At 39.5% G+C, this 26,241-nt stretch overlaps 1 protein-coding gene across 1 annotated transcript; it reads left to right on the top strand.

Annotated features, from left to right (window-relative positions):
- The first annotated feature begins 10,543 nt into the window (after positions 1–10,543).
- LOC131996377 (uncharacterized) lies at positions 10,544–15,666 on the top strand. Its single transcript, XM_059366001.1, has 3 exons — positions 10,544–13,798; positions 14,471–15,191; positions 15,542–15,666. Exons 1-3 carry the CDS (start codon positions 10,544–10,546, stop codon positions 15,664–15,666), a joined length of 4,101 nt encoding a protein of 1,366 aa, XP_059221984.1.
- Positions 15,667–26,241: the final 10,575 nt, after the last annotated feature.

Here is a 26,241-nt window from a genome sequence, read left to right as displayed (position 1 = left end):
CCAGATTTGGATATAGCTGCCATATAGACCGATCCTCCGATTAAGGGTCTTAGGCCCATAAGAGGCGCATTTATTGTCCGATGTCGCCGAAATTTGGGACTGTGAGTCAAGTTAAGCCCCTTGACATACTTCTGCATTATCGCACAGATCGGTCCAGATTTGGATATAGCTGCCATATAGACCGATCTCTCGGTTTTAGGTTTTGGGGCCATAAAAAGCGCATTTATTGTCCAATGTTGCTAACATTTGGGACAAAGAGTTAAGTTAAGCCACTCCACATATATCTGCAATTTGGTCTAGATCGATCAAGATTTGCGTATAGCTGCCATATAGACCAATCTCTCGATTTAAAGTTTTGGCCCAATAAAAGGCGCATTTTTAATCCGATTTCACTGAAATTTGACACACTGACTTATGTTATGCTTTTCGACATCCGTGTTGTATATAGTTCAGATCGGCTTATTTTTAGATATAACTACTAAAAGGTCCAATATTTTGTTATATACAATTGAACAATGACTTTTACTTATTAGTATTTGGTCCAAGTCGGAACATATGTTGATATAGCTGCTATGGGGCATAAGGTGTCAGTTTTGCACCGGATTTTGACAAAAGGTGGTTTACTTATATACCCAAGGTGATGGGTATCCAAAGTTCGGCCCGGCCGAACTTAACGCCTTTTTACTTGTTTACTTACCTCTGCCTTTTTGATCCATTATGGCGTTAGCTTTTGTATTTTCATGTAACGGCTGCTTTTCATAAAACAGCTGACCTTTACAAAACATTTGTTTAAAGTTGCAAAATTCTGCTGGCAAAAAAAGTCTCAGTAGAAACTTGCAGGCTTTCTATTTTCTAAATGTCAAAATTTGCTCTCCCTCGCGCTCGCTTCTGCTGGCACATAAAGTACACGAACGACTTCCTGTAATTTTTAAGTTTCCGAACACAGCTTATATCTACGTAGATAGCATTGATTATCACTTTTATCACTACCTCCACCATAAGATGGGGGGTATACTAATGTCGTCATTCTGTTTGTAACTACTCGAAATATTCGTCTGAGACCCCATAAAGTATATATATTCTTGATCGTAGTGACATTTTATGTCGATCTAGCCATGTCCGTCCGTCTGTCCGTCCGTCCGTCTGTCTGTCGAAAGCACGCTAACTTCCGAAGGAGTAAAGCTAGCCGCTTGAAATTTTGCACAAATACTTCTTATTAGTGTAGGTCGGTTGGTATTGTAAGTGGGCCATATCGGTCCCTGTTTTGATATAGCTGCCATATAAACCGATCTTGGGTCTTGACTTCTTGAGCCTGTAGAGTGCGCAATTCTTATCCGATTATAATGAAATTTTGCATGACGTGTTTTGCTATAATATCCAACAACTGTGTCAAGTATGGTTCAAATCGGTCCATAACCTGATATAGCTGCCATATAAATCGATCTTGGGTCTTGAATTCTTGACCCTCTAGAGGGCGCAATTCTTATCCGATTGGAATGGAATTTCGCACGACGTCTTTTGTTATGATATAAACCGATCTTGGGTCTTGACTTCTTGAGCCTCTCTCAATTCTTATCCGATTTGAATGAATTTTTGCACGAAGTATTTCGTTATGATATCCAACAACTGTGCCAAGTATGGTTCAAATCGGTTCATAACCTGATATAGCTGTCATATAAACAGATCTGGGGATTCGATTTCTTGAGCTTCTAGAGGGCGCAATTCCTATCCGATTTGGCTGAAATTTTGAATGACGTATTTTATTTTTACTTTCAACAACTGTGTCAAATAAGGTTCAAATCGGTTCATAACCTGATATAGCTGCCATATAAACCGATCTGGGATCTTGACTTCTTGACCCCTAGAGGTCGCAATTATTATCCGATATGCCTGAAATTTTGTACGATGGATCCTCTCATGACCATCAACAAACGTGTTTATTATGGTCTGAATCGGTCTATAGCCCGATACAGATCCCATATAAATCGTTCTCTCTATTTTACTTCGTGAGCCCCAATGGGCGCAATTCTTATGCGAATTGGCTGAAATTTTACACAGGTCTCCAACATATAATTTAATTGTGGTCCGAACCGGACCATATCTTGATATCGTTTTAATAGCAGAGCAACTCTTTTCTTATATCCTTTTTTGCCTAAGAAGATATGCCGGGAAAAGAACTCGACAAATGCGATCCATGGTGGAGGGTATATAAGATTCGTCCCGGCCGAACTTAGCACGCTTTTACTTGTTTTGCCTAAGAAGAGATGCCGGGAAAAGAACTCGACAAATGCGATCCATGGTGGAGGGTATATAAGTTTCTGCCCGGCCGAACTTAGCACGCTTTTACTTGTTTTATTATACATGCTATCAATTTTAGAGAATATTTTTTACTCTCAAATACCTTCTTATCATTCAATTCGAGTGTGTTCTTAATAGCTCAATTCAACATACAGCAGCATTTCCAATGCCTTGTATATTTGATAGGCAGCTCTTCCGATAATTACGGCGTGGTCAATTTATTGGTGGCAACTGTAAGTTTCCTCTTTCTTGTGTAAACTGAACAATCCTCCATACTCGTTTTTGGTCTTCCTTTTGCTTTTCCGCTTGATGTAGTGGGTATCTCTTCTACTTATGTATCCAAGATGGTTGTCTTTGTTGCTGTGGCAGTGTTGTACACTGAGGCGGCAGCCCTTGGCGATGTAGGAATCCATCGGGGCAATCCAGTACGTACAACCAGTTACCATGGAATCGGCAAGATGGTGTCCTCCTTAAGCCAGTCTTAATAGTTTGTTGAATCTAGTTGAATCTTTCGCTGGTTCAATTAGAATTTATCCATTTTCTTTTGATTTGTATGTAATTCAGACAAGGTTTTGTTTTTATACATTCGTGTATATTCTTTTAATTCAGCTTCGCCAAACATTTTTTGTGTGGTTGACTTTTTAAACAGGTAAAATAATTTTGAATTGTTCAACTCATGTTTTCAGTACTGGCCAACATTCACTCCTAAACTAATCCATGGATTATGCTTATTTGACGCTATATACAATAGTATTCAGTAACAGGTAATTTTTTGTATTGGTCTGTAAATGAAGAACTTTTTAACAAATGCGTACCTGTTAGTCCTGTTGTCCATCTTAGTCAGTAGGAAGATATTGGGGTCAAATTTCAGCATAGGTTTACAGGCAAATAACAGATTTAAGTCGTAACTTCATTCAAAAGGTTGTAACGGAAGTAAAATATCAACTAGGTATATCTATTGATAAACGTCTAGATAGAAATCCTATTTTATGAATGACCTATGAACTGATTATGATATAATTGTTGAATCTATGGGCATTTACCTGTAATTTCCAGAGCATTAAGGAATGAAAATTATAAGTGATATACCTTATATAACAATAACATAGCACCGGGTTTCCCCAAAATGCACGCCATACGAATACTTGAAACATGACCTTTTCACATTTTTGTCCCTAAAAATTGGGGGAAACTGCGGACAGCCAAACTTTTTGAATTATGTTAATGGGCATTCGAAGATCGTGTTTTGAAAATATGGCGAGGGTTATTTTTTTCCTTCAAAGTTGAAAAATAGAGATAAATGAATATTTTTATACCCACCACTGAAGGATGGGGGTATATTCATTTTGTCATTCCGTTTGCAACACATCGAAATATCCATTTCCGATCCTATAAAGTATATATATTCTCGATCAGCGTAAAAATCTAAGACAATCTAGACATCTCCGTCCGTCTGTCTGTTGAAATCATGCTACAGTCTTTAAAAATAGAGATATTGAGCTGAAATTTTGCACAAGTTCTTTTTTTTGTCCATAAGCAGGTTAAGTTCGAAGATGGGCTATATCGGACTATATCTTGATATATCCCCATACAGACCGATCGGCCGATTTAGGGTCTTAGGCCCATAAAAGCTAAATTTATTATCTGATTTTGTTGAATTTTAAGACAGTGAGTTGTGTTAGGCCCTTCGACATCCTTCGTAAATTTGGCTCAGATCAGTCCAGATTTGGATATAGCTGCCATATACACCGATTTAAGGTAAAAGCCACATTTATTATCCGATTTTGCATAAATTTAGGACAGGGAGTTAGGTTATGCCCCTAGACATATTTCTGCAATATGGTACAGGTCGGTCCAGATTTGGATATAGCTGCCATATAGACCGATCTCTCGGTTTTAGGTTTTTGGGGCCATAAAAGGCGCATTTATTGTCCAATTTCGCAGAAATTTGGGACAGTGCGTTGTGTCAGACTCTTCAACATTTTTCTGCAACTTGGCCCAAATCGGTGGAGATTTGGATATAGCTGACATGTAGACCGATCTCCCGATTTAAAGTCTTGGCCCCATAAAAGGGGCATTTATAATCCGATTTAACTGAAATTGGAAACAGTGACTTATATTAGGCTTTCGACATCTGTGTCGTATATGGTTGAGATCGGTTTATTTTTAGATATAGCTACTAAAAAGACTAATAGTTTGTTATACACAATTGAACAATGACTTGTACCTATTAGTATTTGGTCCAAATCGGAACTTATTTCGATATAACTGCTATGCGACATAAGGTATTCGATTTTCACCGGATCTTGATGGAAGGTGGTTTACATATATACCCGAGGTGGTGGGTATCCAATGTTTGGCCCAGCCGAACTTAACGCCTTTTTATACCCTCCACCATAGCATGGGGGGTATACTAATTTCGTCATTCTGTTTGTAACTACTCGAAATATTCGTCTGAGACCCCATAAAGTATATATTCTTGATTGCCGCGGCATTTTATATCGATCTAGCCATGTCCGTCCGTCCGTCTGTCTGTCGAAAGCACTCTTACTTCCGAAGGAGTAAAGCTAGCCGCTTGAAATTTTGCACAAATACTTCTTATTACAGTAGGTCGGTTGGTATTGTAAATGGGCCATGTCGGTCCATGTTTTGATATTGCTGCCATATAAACCGAGCATTGGTCTTGATTTCTTGAACCTCTAGAGTTCGCAATTCTTATCCGATTTGAATTTTTTGCACGAAGTTTTTTGTTATGATATCCAAAAACTGTGCCAAGTATGGTTCAAATCGGTTAATAACCTGATATAGCTGCCATATAAACTGATCTTGGGTCTTGACTTCTTGAGCCTCTAGAGTGCGCAATACTTATCCCATTGGGATGAAATTTTGCACGACGTGTATTGTTATGATATCCAACAACTGTGCCAAGTATGGTTCAAATCGGTCCATAACCTGATATAGCTGTCATATAAACCGATATTGGGTCTTAACTTCTTGAACCCGTAGAGTACGCAATTCGTATTCGATTGGAATGAAATTTTGCACGACGTGTTTAATTATGATATCCAACAACTTGCCAAGTATGTTTCAAATCGGTCCATAACCTGATATAGCTGTCATATAAACCGATCTTGGGTCTTAACTTCTTGAGCCTCTAGAGTCCGCAATTCTTTTCCGATTGGAATGAAATTTTGCACGTGGTATTCTATTATGATATCCAATAACTGTGCCAAGTATGGTTGAAATCGGTTTATAACTTGATATAGCTGTCATATAAACAGATTTGGTACTTGACTTCTTGAGAGGGCTCAATTCCTATCCGATTTGCCTAAAATTTTGCAAGACGTATTTTATTCTTACTTTCAACAACTGTGTCAAATAAGGTTCAAATCGGTTCATAACCTGATATATCTGCCATATAAACTGATCTGGGATCTTGACTTCTTGAGGCTCTAGAGTTCGCAATTATTATCCGATTTGCCTGTACGACGGATCCTCTCTTGACCATCAACATACGTGTTTTTTATGGTCTGAATCGGTCTATAGCCCGATACAGCTCCCATATAAATCGATCTCTCTATTTTACTTGTTGAGCCCCCAAAGGGCGCAATTCTTATTCGAATTGGCTGACATTTTACACAGATCTCCAACATATAATTTAATTGTGGTCCAAACCGGACCCTATCTTGATATCGCTCTCATAGCAGAGCAAATATTTTCTTATATCCTTTTTTGCCTAAGAAGAGATGCCGGGAAAAGAACTCGACAAATGCGATCCATGGTGGAGGGTATATAAGATTCGGCTTTATCGGTTTTTTTTTTTTGATAATTCTACCCTTATTAAGTATATCCTTCCATATACAAAATAAAAAATGTCAAACCCATAAATAGTTTTCGGGATATAACACTTCAAATCGGACCAAAATACCTAAAAATTTTTTTTTTTTTTTAAATCGAAAAATGGCCAACTTTGAACGACCATATCTCCTAACCAAAGAATTTGAAATTTTTTGGGTTGCATTTTCATTGTAATGTTTAACATAGAATAGGTTGTTTCAAAATTTCGTAGGCGCACACGAAAATTTTTGATTTTCGCCACCTGTTTCCTTAATCTGCGCCATAGTGCGTCGAGGGGTCTAATGCCTTTAGAATGGGCCTCACTTTTTCATGTTTTAGAGAAAAAGTGTGTAAGTTATGATATTGACTATGACTGGTACGAGTGTCAAGAAATGTGTTACAAATTTCGTAAATTGTGGCAAAAAAATGATGCTGTTGTGCGTTCAAAGCCTTTAATCGGAAGATCGGACTTTATGGCAGCTACGTACAAATAGGTCAACCCTAGCCCATACTAGGATGTTGACCGTTATTTTTATAGGCTGTAGAGTGATTTCCACAGACGGAGAGACATGGCTAAATCGTCTATGAATATTACCGCACTCTACTATGTATACTTTGTGGAATGAAAATATATGTATAATTCTATGTGTTGCAAATGAAATGAACAGATGTTAATTTTTGGCTTGTAGAATATTTAGTTGGTTTTGGTCAAGATTGGTAGATTTTTTCTAAAATTTTGGTAAGAAGTAGTTTTCTTGAGTGGCAACACTGGTCACGACCAAGCAAAATTAACAGTCTAAATTGATGGACATTTGCATGTAAATAATACAATTGCAGTAATTTGTTGGGTTGATTACATTTCAGGCAACATCAATGTGCAAGCAGAGAAATGGTTAAAATTAATACTAGAGCTTTACTGGGCTGTCTTCAAAAGTATAGTTAGATTATTATTAATGCGATTTACACAATCAGAACATGCTATAAAACTCATAAAGCCCTTACGGAAGGAATTTCATAATCCGGTCGATAAAAACATGATTATTAAACATTAACAAATTTTCGAAGAGAAAAACTTAATATACACGGAGAGGGAAAATTTCATTCAAAAATCACCAAGCCAAATGTAGTTCAATTTCATTGCCACTCCTTTATATGTTAGCATATACGAAATAATTCAAATGATATACACTCCTCAAGCACATTAATTTTGGGAAAACAGGGAAGGTAATTATGCCAAAGCTACTGTTTTTATCATTGCAACTATTTATTTAGTGAACATAAATTATTACAAAATTATCTACGCACATACTTGTATAGGTATTCGCTGATATTTAATGGGCTCATTTTCAAAATGTTTCCATATTTAAAGGTAATAAAATATGATGTATGTATTCCTTACATGAGATATATGGTGTTTATTATTCTATTTCATAATGGGACTTTGTCTTTCTGGTTTTACTCATTTATCTCCGTTAAGTTTATGTGATTTGTTTGAAGCGTTTTTCTAATACCCGAATAAATTATTTTAACAAGTAAAAGCGTGCTAAGTTCGGCCGGGCCGAATCTTGAGAACCCATCCGACAAGGATTCTGCTATAAATTTATACAAAGTAAATTTGGTTGAAGGGCATAATTGTATTTCACATACCAAACTTTTGTCAAACCCGCAAGAATTAAAACTTCTAGTTACCGAACAAGGATGATCGAGGGACCGGTTTACGTGGGAGCTACACTTTCGGACAAAAAGAAGTGCGGTTGAGCACCCTTCCTCACCTGCCCTTCCTAGAAAATAAGAATGTACCATTCCTTTTTGAGATGAAGCCCTTAACCCAAACTTAAAAAGATATGTTGGCACAAGTTTGCGAAAATTGGATGAAATCGAAAGCTTTGAGTTCCAAGTAAAAAATAGCAGAATCTGGGGTCAGAAAAATTATTGCTTTGTATAAAAAAGAAGGACAAATAAAAGTTTGGAAAAATTATGTGGCAGTAAACGTAAGACGACGAAGCTTGAGGATGATCATATTGCAATTCTAGCAAAGAGAAATTCTTTTGCGACAGCCGGAGATATAAACAAGTAAAAGCGTGCTAAGTTCGGCCGGGCCGAATCTTATATACCCTCCACCATGGATCGCATTTGTCGAGTTCTTTTCCCGGCATCTCTTCTTAGGCAAAAAAGGATATAAGAAAAGAGTTGCTCTGCTATTAAAACGATATCAAGATATGGTCCGGTTCGGACCACAATTAAATTATATGTTGGAGACCTGTGTAAAATTTCAGCCAATTCGTATAAGAATTGCGCCCATTGGGGCTCACGAAGTAAAATAGAGAGAACGATTTATATGGGATCTGTATCGGACTATAGACCGATTCAGACCATAATAAACACGTTTGTTGATGGTCATGAGAGGATCCGTCGTACAAAATTTCAGGCATATCGGATAATAATTGCGACCTCTAGGGGTCAAGAAGTCAAGATCCCAGATCGGTTTATGTTTACATCCAAAACCCCTACATATTTTACGGTCAAACTACATTCCCAATTTGTTTATCGAAAATCCCCAGATAACCATATTGGATTATTTACAATCTTGTTTTGACGTTTCATCAAATGACGTATTTTTTCGCCGCGATTAGTAACCCATCAAAATTGATATTTCCGCAAAAAAATCTGAGGCCTTCTGTCTCATTCGCTGTTCATCTTCATACTGGTAAGACGTATTCCCCCTCAATAAAATCCAAGCATATTTGTTCAATCCTAACTCCACTGCTTTTTCTCATTCCTTTTGTTTTCATATGTTCACTGGGAACATATTCTCCAACCATTCTTATGAAGATGCAAAGCCATTAGTGAAGTGTTACTTCTGACTTTTGCAGTGGACTCAATCAATACACCATCTTCCCACAGATCGAAGTGCACTCCCGCACACATAAACATTTTGGTCCAATTCGAACCTGATACCTACGACCTCTTGGAGCAGGCACTCTCAGAAGTTTCAATTCCAGAAGTTCCAGTTCTTGTCATCCCGATAAAAACAGGTTAGTGTTACATTGCCTTTTGTGTTCTAGCTATTTGTTATTGAGGTGCTATAGAGTGAGGATTGACACAGAATAAGCTACAGTCAAAAGCGCATTTAACCACGTGTCAAATTTATAAATTGTGCTATAAGAAGAAAATAAATTAATTAGTCCGCATGCAGAATTTATATAAGCCAAACTGGGAGATCATACATTTGTTTGGTCACTATGGAAAATACACTTATTAATGTGACAAAATAATCACCAAGACTTCGTTTACAAGCATTGCTTGAAATATTGGATTAATTGGACCATAAGGCATGGGCCCTTCATGGACAAAGCATTGGTGAGTCGTGTGTTTTTAAATCCAAAAATACAAACATTCCATAAATGAAGTAAAGAAAAAATTCTTTCAATATCCATGTGCATGAGGCAAAGTAAAATCGGTGGTGTATGTTCAGTGCGCGCTTCCTACTTTGCAGTTGATATACCCATGAATGCACAGTAGCCAAAGATGATATGGGATTTCATTGTGCTCTGTGGTTATTTCTCTTGCAGTGAATGTATGCTTATTTTGATTTTCAGCTATTTGTTGTTATTTGAGATCATCCAGTCATTTACGATATCTTCTGTTCATTCCCATTGTCCCTAAGTCAACTCTTTTTTTTCTAATTACCACTCCTATTCTCTATCACTCAAACCATTGCACTCTCTTACAAGTGATCTTTCCACATAGAAGCTTCATTTCATTTTGTCAGTGATCATAACTTGTCATACGATTGTATCATAGGGGTACAAACAAGTTATTTTATGACTACACTACTCCCATGCGCTGTGTACTAATAAGTTCGCTTGTGGGTACAATTTTCTCTTCTATGTTTGGAGCCAATCTGATTTTCATCACTGGTGCCTGTATTTATTGGAGTCTGCGCAGTGGTTGATTTCCTCTCTTGAGTTATAAATATTTCGGTTCTCCGTTCTCCATTCCTTCTTTCTTCTTTCGAGGTTATTGACCCCCAACAGTTTTGAATAAGGCTACAGCTGATTCATGACGTCACTAGTGCAGTTTAGCCTAGCGATGTATCTATGACTTATGTTTTTGAATCTCTGTTGGGATCCATTTGTGGTTGAATATTCTTTTTCTTGGTTTTTCAGTGTGACTAGATACTTTTGTGTTTCGAAGGTACATTTTACGCTTGTTTGATTAACAGGAATTAATTCTATATTTTGTCTACGGGCGAAATCTGTTTGAATAGAGACTTCCTGTTAAGGAACAGAATTATTCGACCTAGTCGATTTTTGGTTTGCTGTGCATTTCCCCACATTTTTTTTATCTACTGCCTTCCCACGGTGCTTTTGAGATTGTATAAAGGCAATCGAATGTAGATACGATCATGTCCTTGGATAAGTTCATCCGATTGTCTGACAGGCTTGTCGAATTTGAGGCACTCCTTAATGATAAGCATACCAAGTTGTCCTCATGTTATGCTGTTGAGACGCACAAGGAGGAAGTCAAGGAAATTTGGGATAGGCTGAAGCCAGTTTACGAGCAATGCCTTGGCGATTTGGAAGAGGAGGCAGTTGGGGATGAGATGCCTTTTGGGGGAAATGACGAGAAGGCTTCTGAGGTTGAAATGGTCAAGTCAAAGTTTAGAAGTGCTTTCTCAACTTATTGTCGATGCGTTGAACATTTAGGGGAGGTGCTTCAACAGCTCTCCCAACCCATTTCTACAACGGCTTCGAATCAACCTCAGGGATTTAAACTCCCACCATGTGAAATTCCTACATTCGGTGGCGATTATCCCACATGGCCCACATTCCGGGACATGTTTACGGCGGTCTGTATTCGGAATTCTCGTCTTAGTCCGGTGGAGAAGCTATTTCATCTGACTCAAAGGACGAAGGGAGAGGCCAATGAGATAGTGAGGAAATTCCCTTTGACTCAGGAGAATTTTGCCTTGGCTTGGAGAAGTCTTTGTTCACGGTACGAGAACAAACGGGTTCTTGTCAACACTCAACTGAAGGCACTTTTTAATATTTCTTCCATTCATTCAGAATCTGCCGGCGCACTTAAGTCTCTTCAGCGAGACATAAATGCTTGCATCTCCATGTTGAAGCTTTATGACATTGAAGTTGACAGTTGGGACCCCATTTTCATTTATATATGCTCCAGTCGTCTTCCTGACGTGACCCTTACTTTATGGGAACAGACATTGGAGGACAAAACTTTAATTCCGAAATGGTCTGTCTTCGATACATTTCTGACAAATCGACATAGGACCTTAGAATCTGTGTCCGAAATCCGTAAAAAGGACACGATGTCGACTGGCTCTAATACGGGGCAGAGGTCATGCCCGAAGTCCGGGGGCAAGAACATAAGGGCTTTTCAGAATAAAGTTTCTGAGTCCAACTGCAAACTGTGCCCTAATGAGGTTCACGTTATTCGAAAGTGTCCTAAGTTTTTGCAAATGAGTGTGAATCAGAGGTTGGCGGAAATTAAGAGATTGAGTCTATGCCTAAATTGTTTTTCCAAATCCCATTCCGTGAGACACTGTTCGAGTAAGTTTTCTTGTCTGAAGTGCAACAAACGCCACAATTCTTTACTACACCGAGAACAGACGCCTTCGACCCAGGGCCAGCCCGATACGAACGCTCATACCACTTCCAGTTCTGTCACATCTCCGATACCAAATTCCTGTACTCTACAGTCCACTAATTCCGGAGGTGGTTTAATACAGACATGCTTTTCAAGTCATTCCAAAGGGGTTCTGTTGGGCACGGCTATGGTGAAGATTTGTCATAATGGTTTGGATTATCTGGCAAGAGCACTAGTTGATTCAGGTTCTGAGGGTACCTTCATTTCCGAGAAGTTGTTCAATCAGCTTAAATTGCCGTTCAAACGTATGAGTGCGAGTATTTCGGGGTTAAATAATACAATTTCCGCCTCCGTTCAGAAGGAATGCCGTTTCAAGTTAAATTCAATAGTGGATCCGAATTTTGAGGTCTGGGCTTCAGCACTGGTGGTACCACATTTGTCAGGAAGCCTGCCATCGAGAACCTTTCATCCGAACTCATTAGTCGATTTGCCCGACATTCCTTTTGCAGACCCCCGGTTTTATGAAAGTTCCAAAATTGATCTTCTTCTAGGTGGGGACATTCTTCCATTTATAATGCTCTCGGGCATTAGACGAGAAGTCTGTGGATCGTTGCTTGCACAGGAAACTGTATTTGGATGGATCCTTACAGGTCCAATTCCTTCTGAATCCATTCCTTCATCTCCTAGAGTTGTGTCTTATTTTTGTGAAGTTGCTCTAGAATCACTGATTTCCCGTTTTTGGGAGGTGGAAGACCTTCCAAGGAAGACGTTTTTATCTCGTTCAGATCAGTATTGTGAGGATTTGTATGCAGCGACTACTACAAGGGATAAAGAGGGCCGATATATGGTTTCACTTCCATTTAGGGAGGGTTTTCCGGAGGATGTTAACATCGGTCACTCTAGAAACTGTGCGATGGCACAGTTCATAAGGAATGAGGCACGTCTTCTCCGAAATCCAGTTTTCAAGTCCGAGTATGACAAAGTGCTTGAGGAATATACGTCCTTAAAGCACATGTCCAGGGTTTCTGCCCCTAAAGATGTACACTCTTGCGATTATTATTATTTACCCCATCACGCCGTTGTAAAGCCCGAGAGCACTACGACAAAAGTGAGGGTGGTATTCAATGCCTCTTCCCCCTCATCCAATGGTGTCAGTTTAAACGATGTTTTATATGCTGGCCCTGTTTTACAGAATGACCTTGTCGTGCTCATTCTTAGGTGGAGATTTTTCCGTTATGTATTCAACGGGGACATAACGAAAATGTATCGGCAGATACTAATACGTCCGGAACATAGAGTTTTCCAAAGAATTCTTCACCGTATAGACCCTAATGGAAGTATTTCTGACTACGAACTCGATACGGTGACTTTCGGAGTCAATTGTGCCCCCTTCCTTGCCATAAGGACTATCCTGCAGTTGGCTGACGATGTGAAAGAGTCATTTCCATTAGCAGCCCATATATTACGGGATTCGATGTATGTGGACGATGCTCTCGCAGGTGCCCACACAATTGAGGATGCGATTGAGTCGAGAAATCAGCTTATTAGAGCTTTGATGTCCGCTGGTTTTTCAATGAGGAAGTGGGCATCTAATTCCAAGATGGTCCTTTCCGACCTTTCTACTGACCAACTGCTTTCCGAGGACTTTTTGAATTTAGATGACCGAAGTACTGCTAAAACTTTAGGCATTCGCTGGAATGCATCTTCTGATTCATTTTACTTTTCTACTTCACCATTTCCCGACAATTGCAAATTTACGAAAAGGGAAATTTTATCGCAAATCTCCAAACTCTTTGACCCTGCCGGTTGGTTGGCCCCATGCATTGTTATAGCGAAAATGATTATGCAGACTATTTGGACCGAAGGTACAAAGTGGGACGAGGAAGTTTCCCCACAATCATTGTCTGGCTGGAGATGTTTTCAGTCTGCATATCCGTCAATAAATTCCATTGTCGTGCCAAGGTGGTTTGAGTATAGCCCAGATTGTGATATCCAGTTTCATGGTTTCAGTGACGCCTCAGAGAAGGCATACGCGGCTGCACTCTACGTTCGGGTCAGTAAGAGGGGGTCAACATCCGTCCATTTGGTTTCATGTAAGACTAAAGTTGCACCATTGAAGACACTTTCGATTCCACGATTGGAATTGTGTGGGGCAACTTTACTTGCTGAAATGCTTGACCACCTACTTCCTCAATTACATATCCAGGATTATTCAGTGTTTTGTTGGACGGACTCCACTATTGTCCTGTCTTGGCTTAGTAAACCTCCTTGTTTTTGGTCGACGTTCGTGGCCAATCGGGTATCAAGGATCACCCAGGTTATTGATGTTTCTAAATGGCATCATGTAAGGTCTGACTTTAATCCAGCTGATTTGGCCAGTCGGGGTATATATCCGACTGAACTTCTGAATAACAACCTATGGTGGCATGGACCATCGTGGCTAAGTAGCCCCAAGCATGCTTGGCCAAAGCTCAGCGAGTGTTCAAGCGAGCCTATTGAGCTTGAAAGGAAGACTGTGAAGGTCCATTTTTCCTATTTTCGTGATTTTGACGACATCCTGGAAAGGTTTTCCTCTTTTTCAAGAGCCATTCGGGTTATTGCATACATATATCGGTTTTTCCACAGCACGCATCCAAAATACCGATCTAAGCACCAGAGGCATAGGGCAACAATTTCACCATCAGAGGTTTTGATGGTGCAGAACCGCCTTCTCTCCATGACTCAGAAAGCTTACTTTCCCGACGAATATTTGGCACTGTCTGCGAAGAAAACTATTGCCTCCAAAAGCTCATTATTAAGTTTAAATCCATTCCTGGATGATGAAGGTGTTATGAGGATATGTGGGAGGCTGACATCATCTCCGGTCTTGTCGTATAATGAAAGACATCCGGTTATACTTCCGTATAGTAGCCAGTTATCTCGTCTCCTGGTTAAATTCACCCATGAGATTTCCATTCATGGTGGCAACCAACTGGTTCTCCGTTTGCTTCGTATGCAATTTTGGATAATCAAAGTTAAAAATTTGATTAAGACGATTATTAACAGATGTAAACCGTGCATCCTTTATAAGCAACGGTGTCAGCGACAAATGATGTCCGCACTGCCTCCAGAAAGAACTGAAATTTTCAGGCCTTTTACTCACACTGGTCTGGATTTCACTGGGCCATTCGATATAAAGAATTATTCCGGCCGGTGCTGTCGCATCACCAAAGGCTATGTATGTGTCTTTGTGTGTTTTGCGACCAAGGCCATTCATTTGGAACCCACATCAGATCTGTCCACCAACACGTTTTTGGCGGCTTTTACTAGATTTGCTTCACGGCGTGGATGTCCTCTCCATCTCTATTCCGACAATGGCACTAACTTCGTTGGTGCGTCCAAGGTCTTGGCAAGAGATTTCCTCCAATCATCCCAGCAGTTACTTGAGTCCAAATATGCTCACCAGGGTATAGCATGGCATTTTATCCCTCCTGGAGCCCCACATATGGGTGGGCTTTGGGAGGCAGGGGTAAAAAGTTTTAAGTCCCATTTCCGAAAGGTGGCGGCGAATTCCAAACACACCTTTGAAGAGTTTCAAACTTTACTGTCTAAAATTGAGGCTTGTTTGAACTCACGCCCACTTTGCCCTATATCTCAAGAATCATCCGATTTATCGGCCCTAACACCTGGTCATTTCTTGATTGGGGCTCCGATTTTAACGCCTATTGATCCAAATATGAAAAATGTCTCATTATCCCTCGTGAATCGATGGCAACGATTAAAAATTATGCACCAACATTTTTGTATTCGATGGAAGGACGAATACCTGAAAGAGCTCCACAAGCGCCACAAGTGGAAAAATCCCACTGCGAACTTGGAAGAAAATTCGTTGGTTGTAGTTCGAGAAGAAAATTTGCCCCCAAATTGTTGGCGATTGGGTAGAATCTCGAAAGTGTGTCCAGGCTCAGATGGTCGAGTCCGTGTCGCCGAGATTATTACCGAGAAAGGTAAAATAACAAGGCCGATCACAAAGTTAGTCGTTCTTCCTAACGAATCCACCTTTTAACACTTTAATCCTTTGATTAAAATCTAATTGGTACTAAAACTACATTCAATCCTAGCAAAAAAAAAATGCGTGGTAACCAAAAGGCCAGTAAACCAAATAGTAAGAAGCCCGGGCAATATGTATGCAGATTGTGTAGATGGACCCATCCACTCCGAAAATGTAAAAAGTTCTTGGAAATGGAACCTATTAGACGGCTTCAACTGGTAAACAAATTCGGCTACTGTAAGAACTGCTTGGCACATTCGCACTCCCAAGGTTCTTGTTTTACAACGACTGGTTGCCGGTACTGCCAAAAAAACCATCACAGCCTACTTCATATGCACAAGGCACAACAACAAACTCGGAGCCAAAAAGGACGGCCTCATTCTACACAACAAAAACAGTCCAAAAATAAATCCCGAAGCTCAAAAACTCCAAATTCACATCCAAAGCCAAACCCGAATCCAATACTAAATCCGGATTCAAATCCAAATTTGAAGCCAACTGCAAGGTCGAAATCGTGTGAAAATAAATCTTCCAATGCTTCTTTATCTGCTATCCTAAAGCAGAATACAGTTACGCTACTCCCAACCGTGGTTGTGGAAATCGAAGGTAACAAAGGAAAATGCAGAGTACGTTGTTTGCTTGATACTGGATCCCAATATAGCCGCATATCTTCAAGTTTAGTGCGCCAATTGGGACTTACAACGCTTACTCTAAACGAAGAGACAATTTGCCCAATTGTTTTGGCATCCGTGTACGATCCAGACATACGAATCGAGGTTACACTCCGCGTAACTAATAGAATTTCCGTGCGCACACCCGGCAAATTGCTTTCAAAATCCATAAAGGCCAAATACACCAATATAATGCTTGCAGACGCTTCATTCTACAAACCAGGCCCCATAGATGTAATACTTGGTATCGACATATACTCTTTAGTGATAAGAGAAGGCATTTCCAACCATTCTGGTCTGCCAACTGCCCAGAATACTATGTTTGGATGGACCATCTATGGCAGTTGCCCAATGTAGTTTTTACCTTGCACTTTGAATTATTACTCGCATCAACTGAAATCCAACAAAACTGAACTCACTCTAAATAGCAAACTGAACACTTAAGCAAATGTAACCTAACACCAACACTTCAATATACGTACATAATTTTAAAATTATTATAAAAATACAAATCTAGTTTCTATTTTCAATTGAAAATACAAAGAAGTATTTATAACCTTAAGAGTACAATGAATTACATAACTTTCCTAACCTAGCGAATTAATTTGAAAATTATTTGTAGAAATTATATTTTTTAATACTAAATTAACATGAATTGTAAACGGAAAATCAATTCTGATGTGGTACGAACTATTTGTTGCAGTAATACTGCAAGGGGGGCGGAATGTTTACATCCAAAACCCCTACATATTTTACGGTCAAACTACATTCCCAATTTGTTTATCGAAAATCCCCAGATAACCATATTGGATTATTTACAATCTTGTTTTGACGTTTCATCAAATGACGTATTTTTTCGCCGCGATTAGTAACCCATCAAAATTGATATTTCCGCAAAAAAATCTGAGGCCTTCTGTCTCATTCGCTGTTCATCTTCATACTGGTAAGACGTATTCCCCCTCAATAAAATCCAAGCATATTTGTTCAATCCTAACTCCACTGCTTTTTCTCATTCCTTTTGTTTTCATATGTTCACTGGGAACATATTCTCCAACCATTCTTATGAAGATGCAAAGCCATTAGTGAAGTGTTACTTCTGACTTTTGCAGTGGACTCAATCAATACACCATCTTCCCACAGATCGAAGTGCACTCCCGCACACATAAACAGTTTATATGGCAGCTATATCAGGTTATGAACCGATTTGAACCTTATTTGACACAGATGTTGAAAGTAAAAATAAAATACGTCATGCAAAATTTCAGCCAAATCGGATAGGAATTGCGCCCTCTAAAAGCTCAAGAAGTCAAATCCCCAGATCTGTTTATATGACAGCTATATCAGGTTATGGACCGATTTCAACCATACTTGGCACAGTTGTTGGATATCATAACGAAATACTTCATGCAAAAATTCATTCAGATCGGATAAGAATTGTGCCCTCTAGAGGCTCAAGAAGTCAAGACCCAAGATCGGTTTATATGGCAGCTATATCAGGTTATGGACCGATGTAAACCATACTTCGCACAGTTGTTGGGTATCATAACAAAACACTTCGTGCGAAATTCCATTCCATTCGGATAAGAATTGCGCCCTCTAGAGGCTCAAGAAGTCAAGACCCAAGATCGGTTTATATGACAGCTATATCAGGTTATGGACCCATTTGAACCATACTCGTCATAGTTGTTGGATATCATAATAAAACACGTCGTGAAAAATTTTATTCCAATCGGATAAGAATTGCGCACTCTAGTGGCTCAAGAAGTCAAGACCCAAGATCGGTTTATATGGCAGCTATATCAGGTTATGGACCGATGTAAACCATACTTGGCACAGTTGTTGGGTATCATAACAAAACACTTCGTGCGAAATTCCATTCCATTCGGATAAGAATTGCGCCCTCTAGAGGCTCAAGAAATCAAGACCCAAGATCGGTTTATATGGCAGCTATATCAGGTTATGGGCCGATTTGAACCATACTTTGCACAGTTGTTGGATATAATAACAAAACACGTCGTGCAAAATTTCATTTCAATCGGATAAGAGTTGCGCACTCTAGAGGCTCAAGAAGTCAAGACCCAAGATCGGTTTATATGGCAGCTATATCAGGTTATGAACCGATTTGAACCATACTTGGCACAGCTGTTGGATATCATATCAAAACACGTCGTACAAAATTTCATTCCAATCGGATAAGAATTGCGCACTCTAGAGGCTCAAGAAGTCAAGACCCAAGATCGGTTTATATGGCAGCTATATTAAAACATGGACCGATATGGCCCATTTACAATACCAACCGACCTACACTAATAAGAAGTATTTGTGCAAAATTTCAAGTGGCTAGCTTTACTCCTTCGGAAGTTAGCGTGCTTTTGACAGACAGACGGACGGACGGACGGACGGACGGACGGACGGACGGACGGACGGACGGACGGACGGACGGACGGACGGACGGACGGACGGACGGACGGACGGACGGACGGACGGACGGACGGACGGACGGACGGACGGACGGACGGACGGACGGACGGACGGACGGACGGACGGACGGACGGACAGACGGACGGACATGGCTAGATCGACATAAAATGTCACGACGATCAAGAATATATATACTTTATGGGGTCTCAGACGAATATTTCGAGTAGTTACAAACAGAATGACGAAATTAGTATACCCCCCATCTTATGGTGGAGGGTATAAAAAGAAGCTAGAATTAAACATTTCGACTCGAACTGTCCAAAAAAGACTTAATGAAAGGGGTTTAAAAAGTGTATTCGCTAAGAAAAAAAACTCTCCTACGAGCAGCCAATAGAAGAAAACAATTGGCTTTTGCAAAAAAGTATATAAATATGCCTGAATCAATTTGGAACAAAGTTATTTTGACAGAGGAGTCAAAATATGAACTAAAAAAGTAAAAGCGTGCAAAGTTCGGCCGGGCCGAATCTTATATACCCTCCGCCATGGATCGCATTTGTCGAGTTCTTTTCCCGGCATCTCTTCTTAGGCAAAACAAGTAAAAGCGTGCTAAGTTCGGCCGGGCCGAATCTTATATACCCTCCACCATGGATCGCATTTGTCGAGTTCTTTTCCCGGCATCTCTTTTTAGACAAAAAAGGATATAAGAAAAAAATTGCTCTGCTATTAAAACGATATCAAGATATGGTCCGGTTCGGACCACAATTAAATTATATGTTGGAGACCTGTGTAAAATTTCAGCCAATTCGTATAAGAATTGCGCCCATTGGGGCTCACGAAGTAAAATAGAGAGAACGATTTATATGGGATCTGTATCGGGTTATAGACCGATTCAGGCCATAATAAACACGTTTGTTGATGGTCATGAGAGGATCCGTCGTACAAATTTCAGGCATATGGGATAATAATTGCGACCTCTAGGGGTCAAGAAGTCAAAATCCCAGATCGGTTTATATGGCAGCTATATCAGGTTATGAACCGATTTGAACCTTATTTGACACAGTTGTTGAAAGTAAAAATAAAATACGTCATGCAAAATTTCAGCCAAATCGGATAGGAATTGCGCCCTCTAGAAGCTCAAGAAGTCAAATCCCCAGATCTGTTGATATGACAGCTATATCAGGTTATGAACCGATTTGAACCATACTTGGCACAGTTGTTGGATATCATAACGAAATACTTCATGCAAAAATTCATTCAAATCGGATAAGAATTGTGCCCTCTAGAGGCTCAAGAAGTCAAGACCCAAGATCGGTTTATATGGCAGCTATATCAGGTTATAGACCGATTTGAACCATATTTGGCACAGTTGTTGGGTATCATAACAAAACACGTCGTGCAAAATTCCATTCCAATCGGATAAGAATTGCGCCCTCTAGAGGCTCAAGAAGTCAAGACCCAAGATCGGTTTATATGGCAACTATATCCGGTTATAGACGGATTTGAACCATACTTGGCACAGTTGTTGGAAATAATAACAAAACACGTGGTGCAAAATTTCATTTCAATCGGATAAGAATTGCGAACGCTAGAGGCTCAAGAAGTCAAGACCCAAGGTCGGTTTATATGGCAGCTATATCAGGTTATAGACCGATTTGAACCATACTTAGCACAGTTGTTGGATATCATAACAAAACACGTCGTACAAAATTTCATCCCAATCGGATAAGAATTGCGCACTCTAGAAGCTGAAGAAGTCAAGACCCAAGATCGGTTTATATGGCAGCTATATCAAAACATGGACCGATATGGCCCATTTACAATACCAACCGACCTACACTAATAGGAAGTATTTGTGCAAAATTTCAAGCGGCTATCTTTACTCCTTCGGAAATTAGCGTGCTTTCGACAGACAGACGGACGGACGGACGGACGGACGGACAGACGGACGGACATGGCTAGATCGACATAAAATGTCGCGACGATCAAGAATATATATACTTTATGGGGTCTCAGACGAATATTTCGAGTAGTTACAAACAGAATGACGAAATTAGTATACCCCCCATCTTATGGTGGAGGGTATAAAAAGGATATAAGAAAAGATTTGCTCTACTATTAGAGCGATATCAAGATAGGGTCCGGTTTGGACCACAATTAAATTATACGTTGGAGACCTGTGTAAAATGTCAGACAATTGGAATAAGAATTGCGCCATTTGGGGGCTCAAGAAGTAAAATAGAGAGATCGATTTATATGGGAGCTGTATCGGGCTATAGACCGATTCAGACCATAATAAACACGTATGTTGATGGTCATGAGAGGATCCGTCAGGCAAATCGAATAATAATTGCGACCTCTAGAGGCTCAAGAAGTCAAGATCCCAGATCGGTTTATATGGCAGCTATATCAGGTTATGAACCAATTTGAACCATACACGGCACAGTTATTGGATATCATAACAAAATACTTGGTGCAAAAATTCATTCAAATCGGATAAGAATTGCACCCGCTAGAGGCTCAAGAAATCAAGACCCAAGATCGGTTTATATGAGAGCTATATCAGGTTATGGACCGATTTGAACCATACTTAGCACAGTTTTTGGATATCATAACAAAACACGTCGTGCAAAATTTTATTCCAATCGGATAAGAATTGCGCACTCTAGAGGCTCAAGAAGTCAAGACCCAAGATCGGTTTATATGGCAGCTATATCAAAACATGGACCGATATGGGCCATCTACAATAACAACCGACCTACACTAATAAGAAGTATTTGTGCAAAATTTCTAGCGGCTAGCTTTACTCCTTCGGAAATTAGGGTGCTTTCTACAGACAGACGGACGGACGGATATGGCTAGATCGTCATAAAATTTCGCGACGATCAAGAATATATATACTTTATGGGTCTCAGACGAATATTTCAAGTAGTTACAAACAGAATGATGAAATTATTATACCCATCCTATGGTGGAGGGTATAAAAATTGCAAAAATCGGAAAAGAGTGTGGTGTGAACCAACACAAAGGCTAAAATCGTAAAACCCTATACAAATTGTAAAACATGGTGGAGGAAGCCTAATGGTGTGGGGATGTTTTTCCTCTTCAGGAGTTGATAGGCTCGTAAAAATTTACTCTAAAATGACTGGAAAGAAAAAATTTGGAAAAATTTTTTTATAGCAGTGCGAAGAAAATGGGCACGGGGGAATTCGTCTTTCAACAACACAACGACCCCAAGCACACTCTAAAAAATATTTATAAGTAAATAACGTTTAGAATCTAAACCCCATAGAGCATCTTTGGGCTAATCTAGATGACAAAATTCCGATGGAATCCAGATCAAATCATCAAAAATTTTCGGAAAAATTTAAAGTGAATGGAGGGCAATACCAACAAATACTTTGAAGAACCTTGCTTTAATTATGCCGAAAATATTGAGAGAAAACAATATCAAGTTCATTATTAGATAACATATTAACCGAATTAAAAACAAAGCTATAATTTATGAACGTTTGAAAACAAGAAATATATGTTTCATTCAAAAAATTAAAAACATCAGGTTATAGACCGATTTTGACCCTATTTGGCGCAGTTGTTGAACTGCATAACATAACATGCTCAATTTCAGCCAAATCGAACAAAAATTGCGGCTTCCAAACACAGAAAATAGTTTTGTTGCCTCAACCGATTTTTTTGCAAACCGAATGCTGATATTTACACATACTACGAACGTTCATAAACAGTTCGTTAGTGACAACCAATATTGAAATTGACGTTATTGCCCAATATTTGTTGTTCGTACCAAAAATAGTACTGTATGAAAAAATTAAAAGAACAGACTTTTGGCATATTTTTATACCAACCACCGAATTATGGGGGTATATTCATTTTGTCGCACCGTTTGCAATACATCGAAATATCCATTTCCGACCCTATAAAGTATATATATTCTTGATCGTCGTGATAATAGGTTTTTCGACATCCCTGTCGTATATGGTTCAGATCGGTCTATACTTTGATATAGCTACCAAACAGACCAATATTTTGGTCTTCAAAATTGAACAATGACTTGTACTTATTAGACCAATGAATGTCCGTGACAAATTTGGTCCATAAATTTGGCGGCATAAATCACGCATTTTTCACCGGATTATGTCGAGAGGTGGTTCACATATATACTCGATGTCGTGGTATCCAAAGCTCGGCCCGGCAGAATTTAACAACTTTTTATACCCTCCACCATAGGATGGGGGTATAATAATTTTGTCACTCGGTTTGTAACTCCTCTAAATATTCGTCTAAGTACCCATAAAGTATATATATTCTTGATCGTCATGACATTTGAAGTCGGCATTTTAGCCATGTCCGTCCGTCTGTCTGTCGAAAGCGCGCTAACTTTTGAAGGAGTAATGCTAGCTGCTTGAAATTTGGCACAAATGCTTCTTATTGGTGTAGGTCGGTTGGGATTGTAAATGGGCTATATCGTTCCACGTTTTTATATAGCTGCCTCTTGAGCCACTAGAGGGCACAATTATTATCCGATTTAGCTGACATTTTGCATGAAATATTTTGTTGTGACTTTCAACAGATGTGGTAAGTATGGTTTAAATCGGTCCACATCCTGGTATAGCTGCCATATAAATCGATCTGGGGTCTTGACTTCTTGAGCCTCTACGGGGAGCAATTCCTATCCGCTTTGGCTGCAATTTTCATTTCCGACCTCATAAAGTATGTATATTCTTGATCGTTGTGAAAATCCAAGACGATCTGGCCGTGTCCGTCCGTCTGTCTTTTGATATCACGCTACAGTCTTAAAAAATTGAGATATTAAGCTGACACTTTACACAGATTCTTTTTTTGTTCATACAGAATAAGTATGAAGATGGGCTAAATCGGACTATATCCTCATATAGCCCCCATATAGATCGATCCGCCGATTTAAGGTCTTAGGCCCATAAAAGCCACATTTGTTATCCGATTTTGCTGAAATTTGGCACAGTGAGTTGCGTTGAGCCACCCGACATTCTTCTTTAATTTGTACCAGATCGGTCCAGATTTGGATATAGCTGCCATATAGACTGATCTTTATAATTGAGGTTTTGGGCCAATAAAAGCCGCATTTATTGTCTGATTGCGCCAAAATTTGGGACAGTGAGTTGCGTTGGGCTCTTCGACATCTGCAGTTTGGCCCAGATTAGTCCAGATTTGGATATAGCTGCCATATAAACCGATCTCTCGATTTAAGGTTTTTTTCCATAAAAGGCGCATTTGTTGTCCGATTTTGCCTAAATTTGGGACAGTGAGTTGTGTTAGCCCCTTCGACATACTTCTGCAATTAGGCCCAGAGCGGTCCAGATTTAGATATAGCTGTCATATAGACCGATCTTTCGATTTTAAGTTTTGGTCCCATAAATGGGGCATATATAATCCGATTTCGCTGAAATTTGACAGACGACTTATGTTAGGATTTTTGACATCCCTGACGTATATGGTTTAGATCGGTCTATATTTGGATATAGCTACCAAAAAACCAATATTTTTGTCTACACAATTGAACAATGACTTGTACTTATTAGACTAATCAATGTCCGTGCCGGTTTGGTACATAAATTTGAGGGCATAAATTATGCATTCTTCACCGAATTATGAAGAGAAGTGGTTTACATATATAGCCGAGGTGGTGGGTTTCCAAAGTTCGGCCCGGCCGAACTAAAGGCCTTTTTACTTGTTTATAATCAACAGAGAAATGTCCAGCAAGGAACTGCAAATTGATTTCAAGTGCCTTGGAACTATTATAACAAAATGGGCTACACCAACATGATGAAATAGCTGCATTATGGTCAATGACCAACATCTGAACTATGCAGGCTTATCCAATAAACTCAGTGAGATTCTCACAAATGTTATGTGTGCGAATTGAAATATAGACTTCTAAAACTTTTACGTAGTAAATTTATTTAAATTTATACCGGGCAATAACTTTTGCAACTATAAATTGAGAAGAAATAACATCAACATTAAATATCTGTGCACAGATACAGACGACAGACGGACGAACTGACTGACATGGCTAGATCGACTCAGAATGTCGAGACGATGAAGAATATATATCATTTATGGGGTCTTAGATCAAGACTTCGAGGTGTTTCAAAGGGAATGACTAGTTTAGTATACCCCCATCCTATAATGGTGGATATAATGACTTTATTAGCCAACAAAAAATATTCTTTATAAAGTCTCTTGATGAGGGAAAAATGCTAAGGTATGTTTAATGTCTTTTTAACTTAAACAAGTAAAAGCGTGCTAAGTTCGGCCGGGCCGAATCTTACATACCCTCCACCATGGATCGCATTTGCCGAGTTCTTCTCCCGGCATCTCTTCTTAGGCAAAAAAGGATATAGGAAAAGATTTGCTCTGCTATTATTATATTATTACATATTGGAGACCTGTGTAAAATGTCAGCCAATTCGAATAAGAATTGCGCCCTTTGGGGGCTCAAGAAGTAAAATAGAGAGATCGATTTATATGGGAGCTGTATCGGGCTATAGACCGATTCAGATCATAATAAGCACCTTTGTTGATGGGCATGAGAGGATCCGTAGTACATAATTTCAGGCAAATTGGATAATAATTGCGACCTCTAGAGGCTCAAGAAGTCAAGATCCCAGATCGGTTTATATGGCAGCTATATCAGGTTATTAACCGATTTGAACCATACTTGGCAAAGTTGTTGAATATCATGACAAAACACGTCGTGCAAAATTTCATTCCAATCGGATAAGAATTGCGCACTCTAGAGGCTCAAGAAGTCAAAACCCAAGATCGGTTTATATGGCAGCTATATCAAAACATGGACCGATATGGCTCATTTACAATACAAACCGACCTACACTAATAAGAAGTATTTGTGCAAAATTTCAAGCGGCTAGCTTTACTCCTTCGGAAGTTAGCGTGCTTTCGACAGACAGACGGACGGACGGACGGACAGACGGACGGACATGGCTAGATCGACATAAAATGTCGCGACGATCAAGAATATATATACTTTATGGGGTCTCAGACGAATATTTCGAGTAGTTACAAACAGAATGACGATATTAGTATACCCCCCATCTTATGGTGGAGGGTATAATAAAATCAAATTGTTCGTAAGAGCAGGGAACGTGACTTTTTATACCCTCCACCATAGGATGGGGGGTATACTAATTTCGTCATTCTGTTTGTAACTACTCGAAATATTCGTCTGAGACCCCATAAAGTATATATATTCTTGATCGTTGCGACATTTTATGTCGACCTAGCCATGTCCGTCCGTCTGTCCGTCCGTCCGTCTGTCTGTCGAAAGCACGCTAACTTCCGAAGGTGTAAAGCTAGCCG

The sequence above is a fragment of the Stomoxys calcitrans genome, chromosome 1 (assembly GCF_963082655.1).
Source record: "Stomoxys calcitrans chromosome 1, idStoCalc2.1, whole genome shotgun sequence".
NCBI classification, from domain to species: domain Eukaryota; kingdom Metazoa; phylum Arthropoda; class Insecta; order Diptera; family Muscidae; genus Stomoxys; species Stomoxys calcitrans.
The sequence above is the reverse complement of the archived record's forward strand: the minus strand, read 5'-3'. Positions and strand labels throughout refer to the sequence as shown.

What these genes read in the sequence shown, in the direction of transcription:
- LOC131996377 (XM_059366001.1), top strand. Translation starts at nt 10,544, where the DNA reads ATGTCCTTGGATAAGTTCATCCGATTGTCTGACAGGCTTGTCGAATTT. An exon ending in CGGCTGCACTCTACGTTCGG is followed by an intron (nt 13,799 to 14,470) that starts GTCAGTAAGAGG and finishes TCCATGACTCAG; the next exon opens with AAAGCTTACTTTCCCGACGA. An exon ending in GTCCAAATATGCTCACCAGG is followed by an intron (nt 15,192 to 15,541) that starts GTATAGCATGGC and finishes ATTCGATGGAAG; the next exon opens with GACGAATACCTGAAAGAGCT.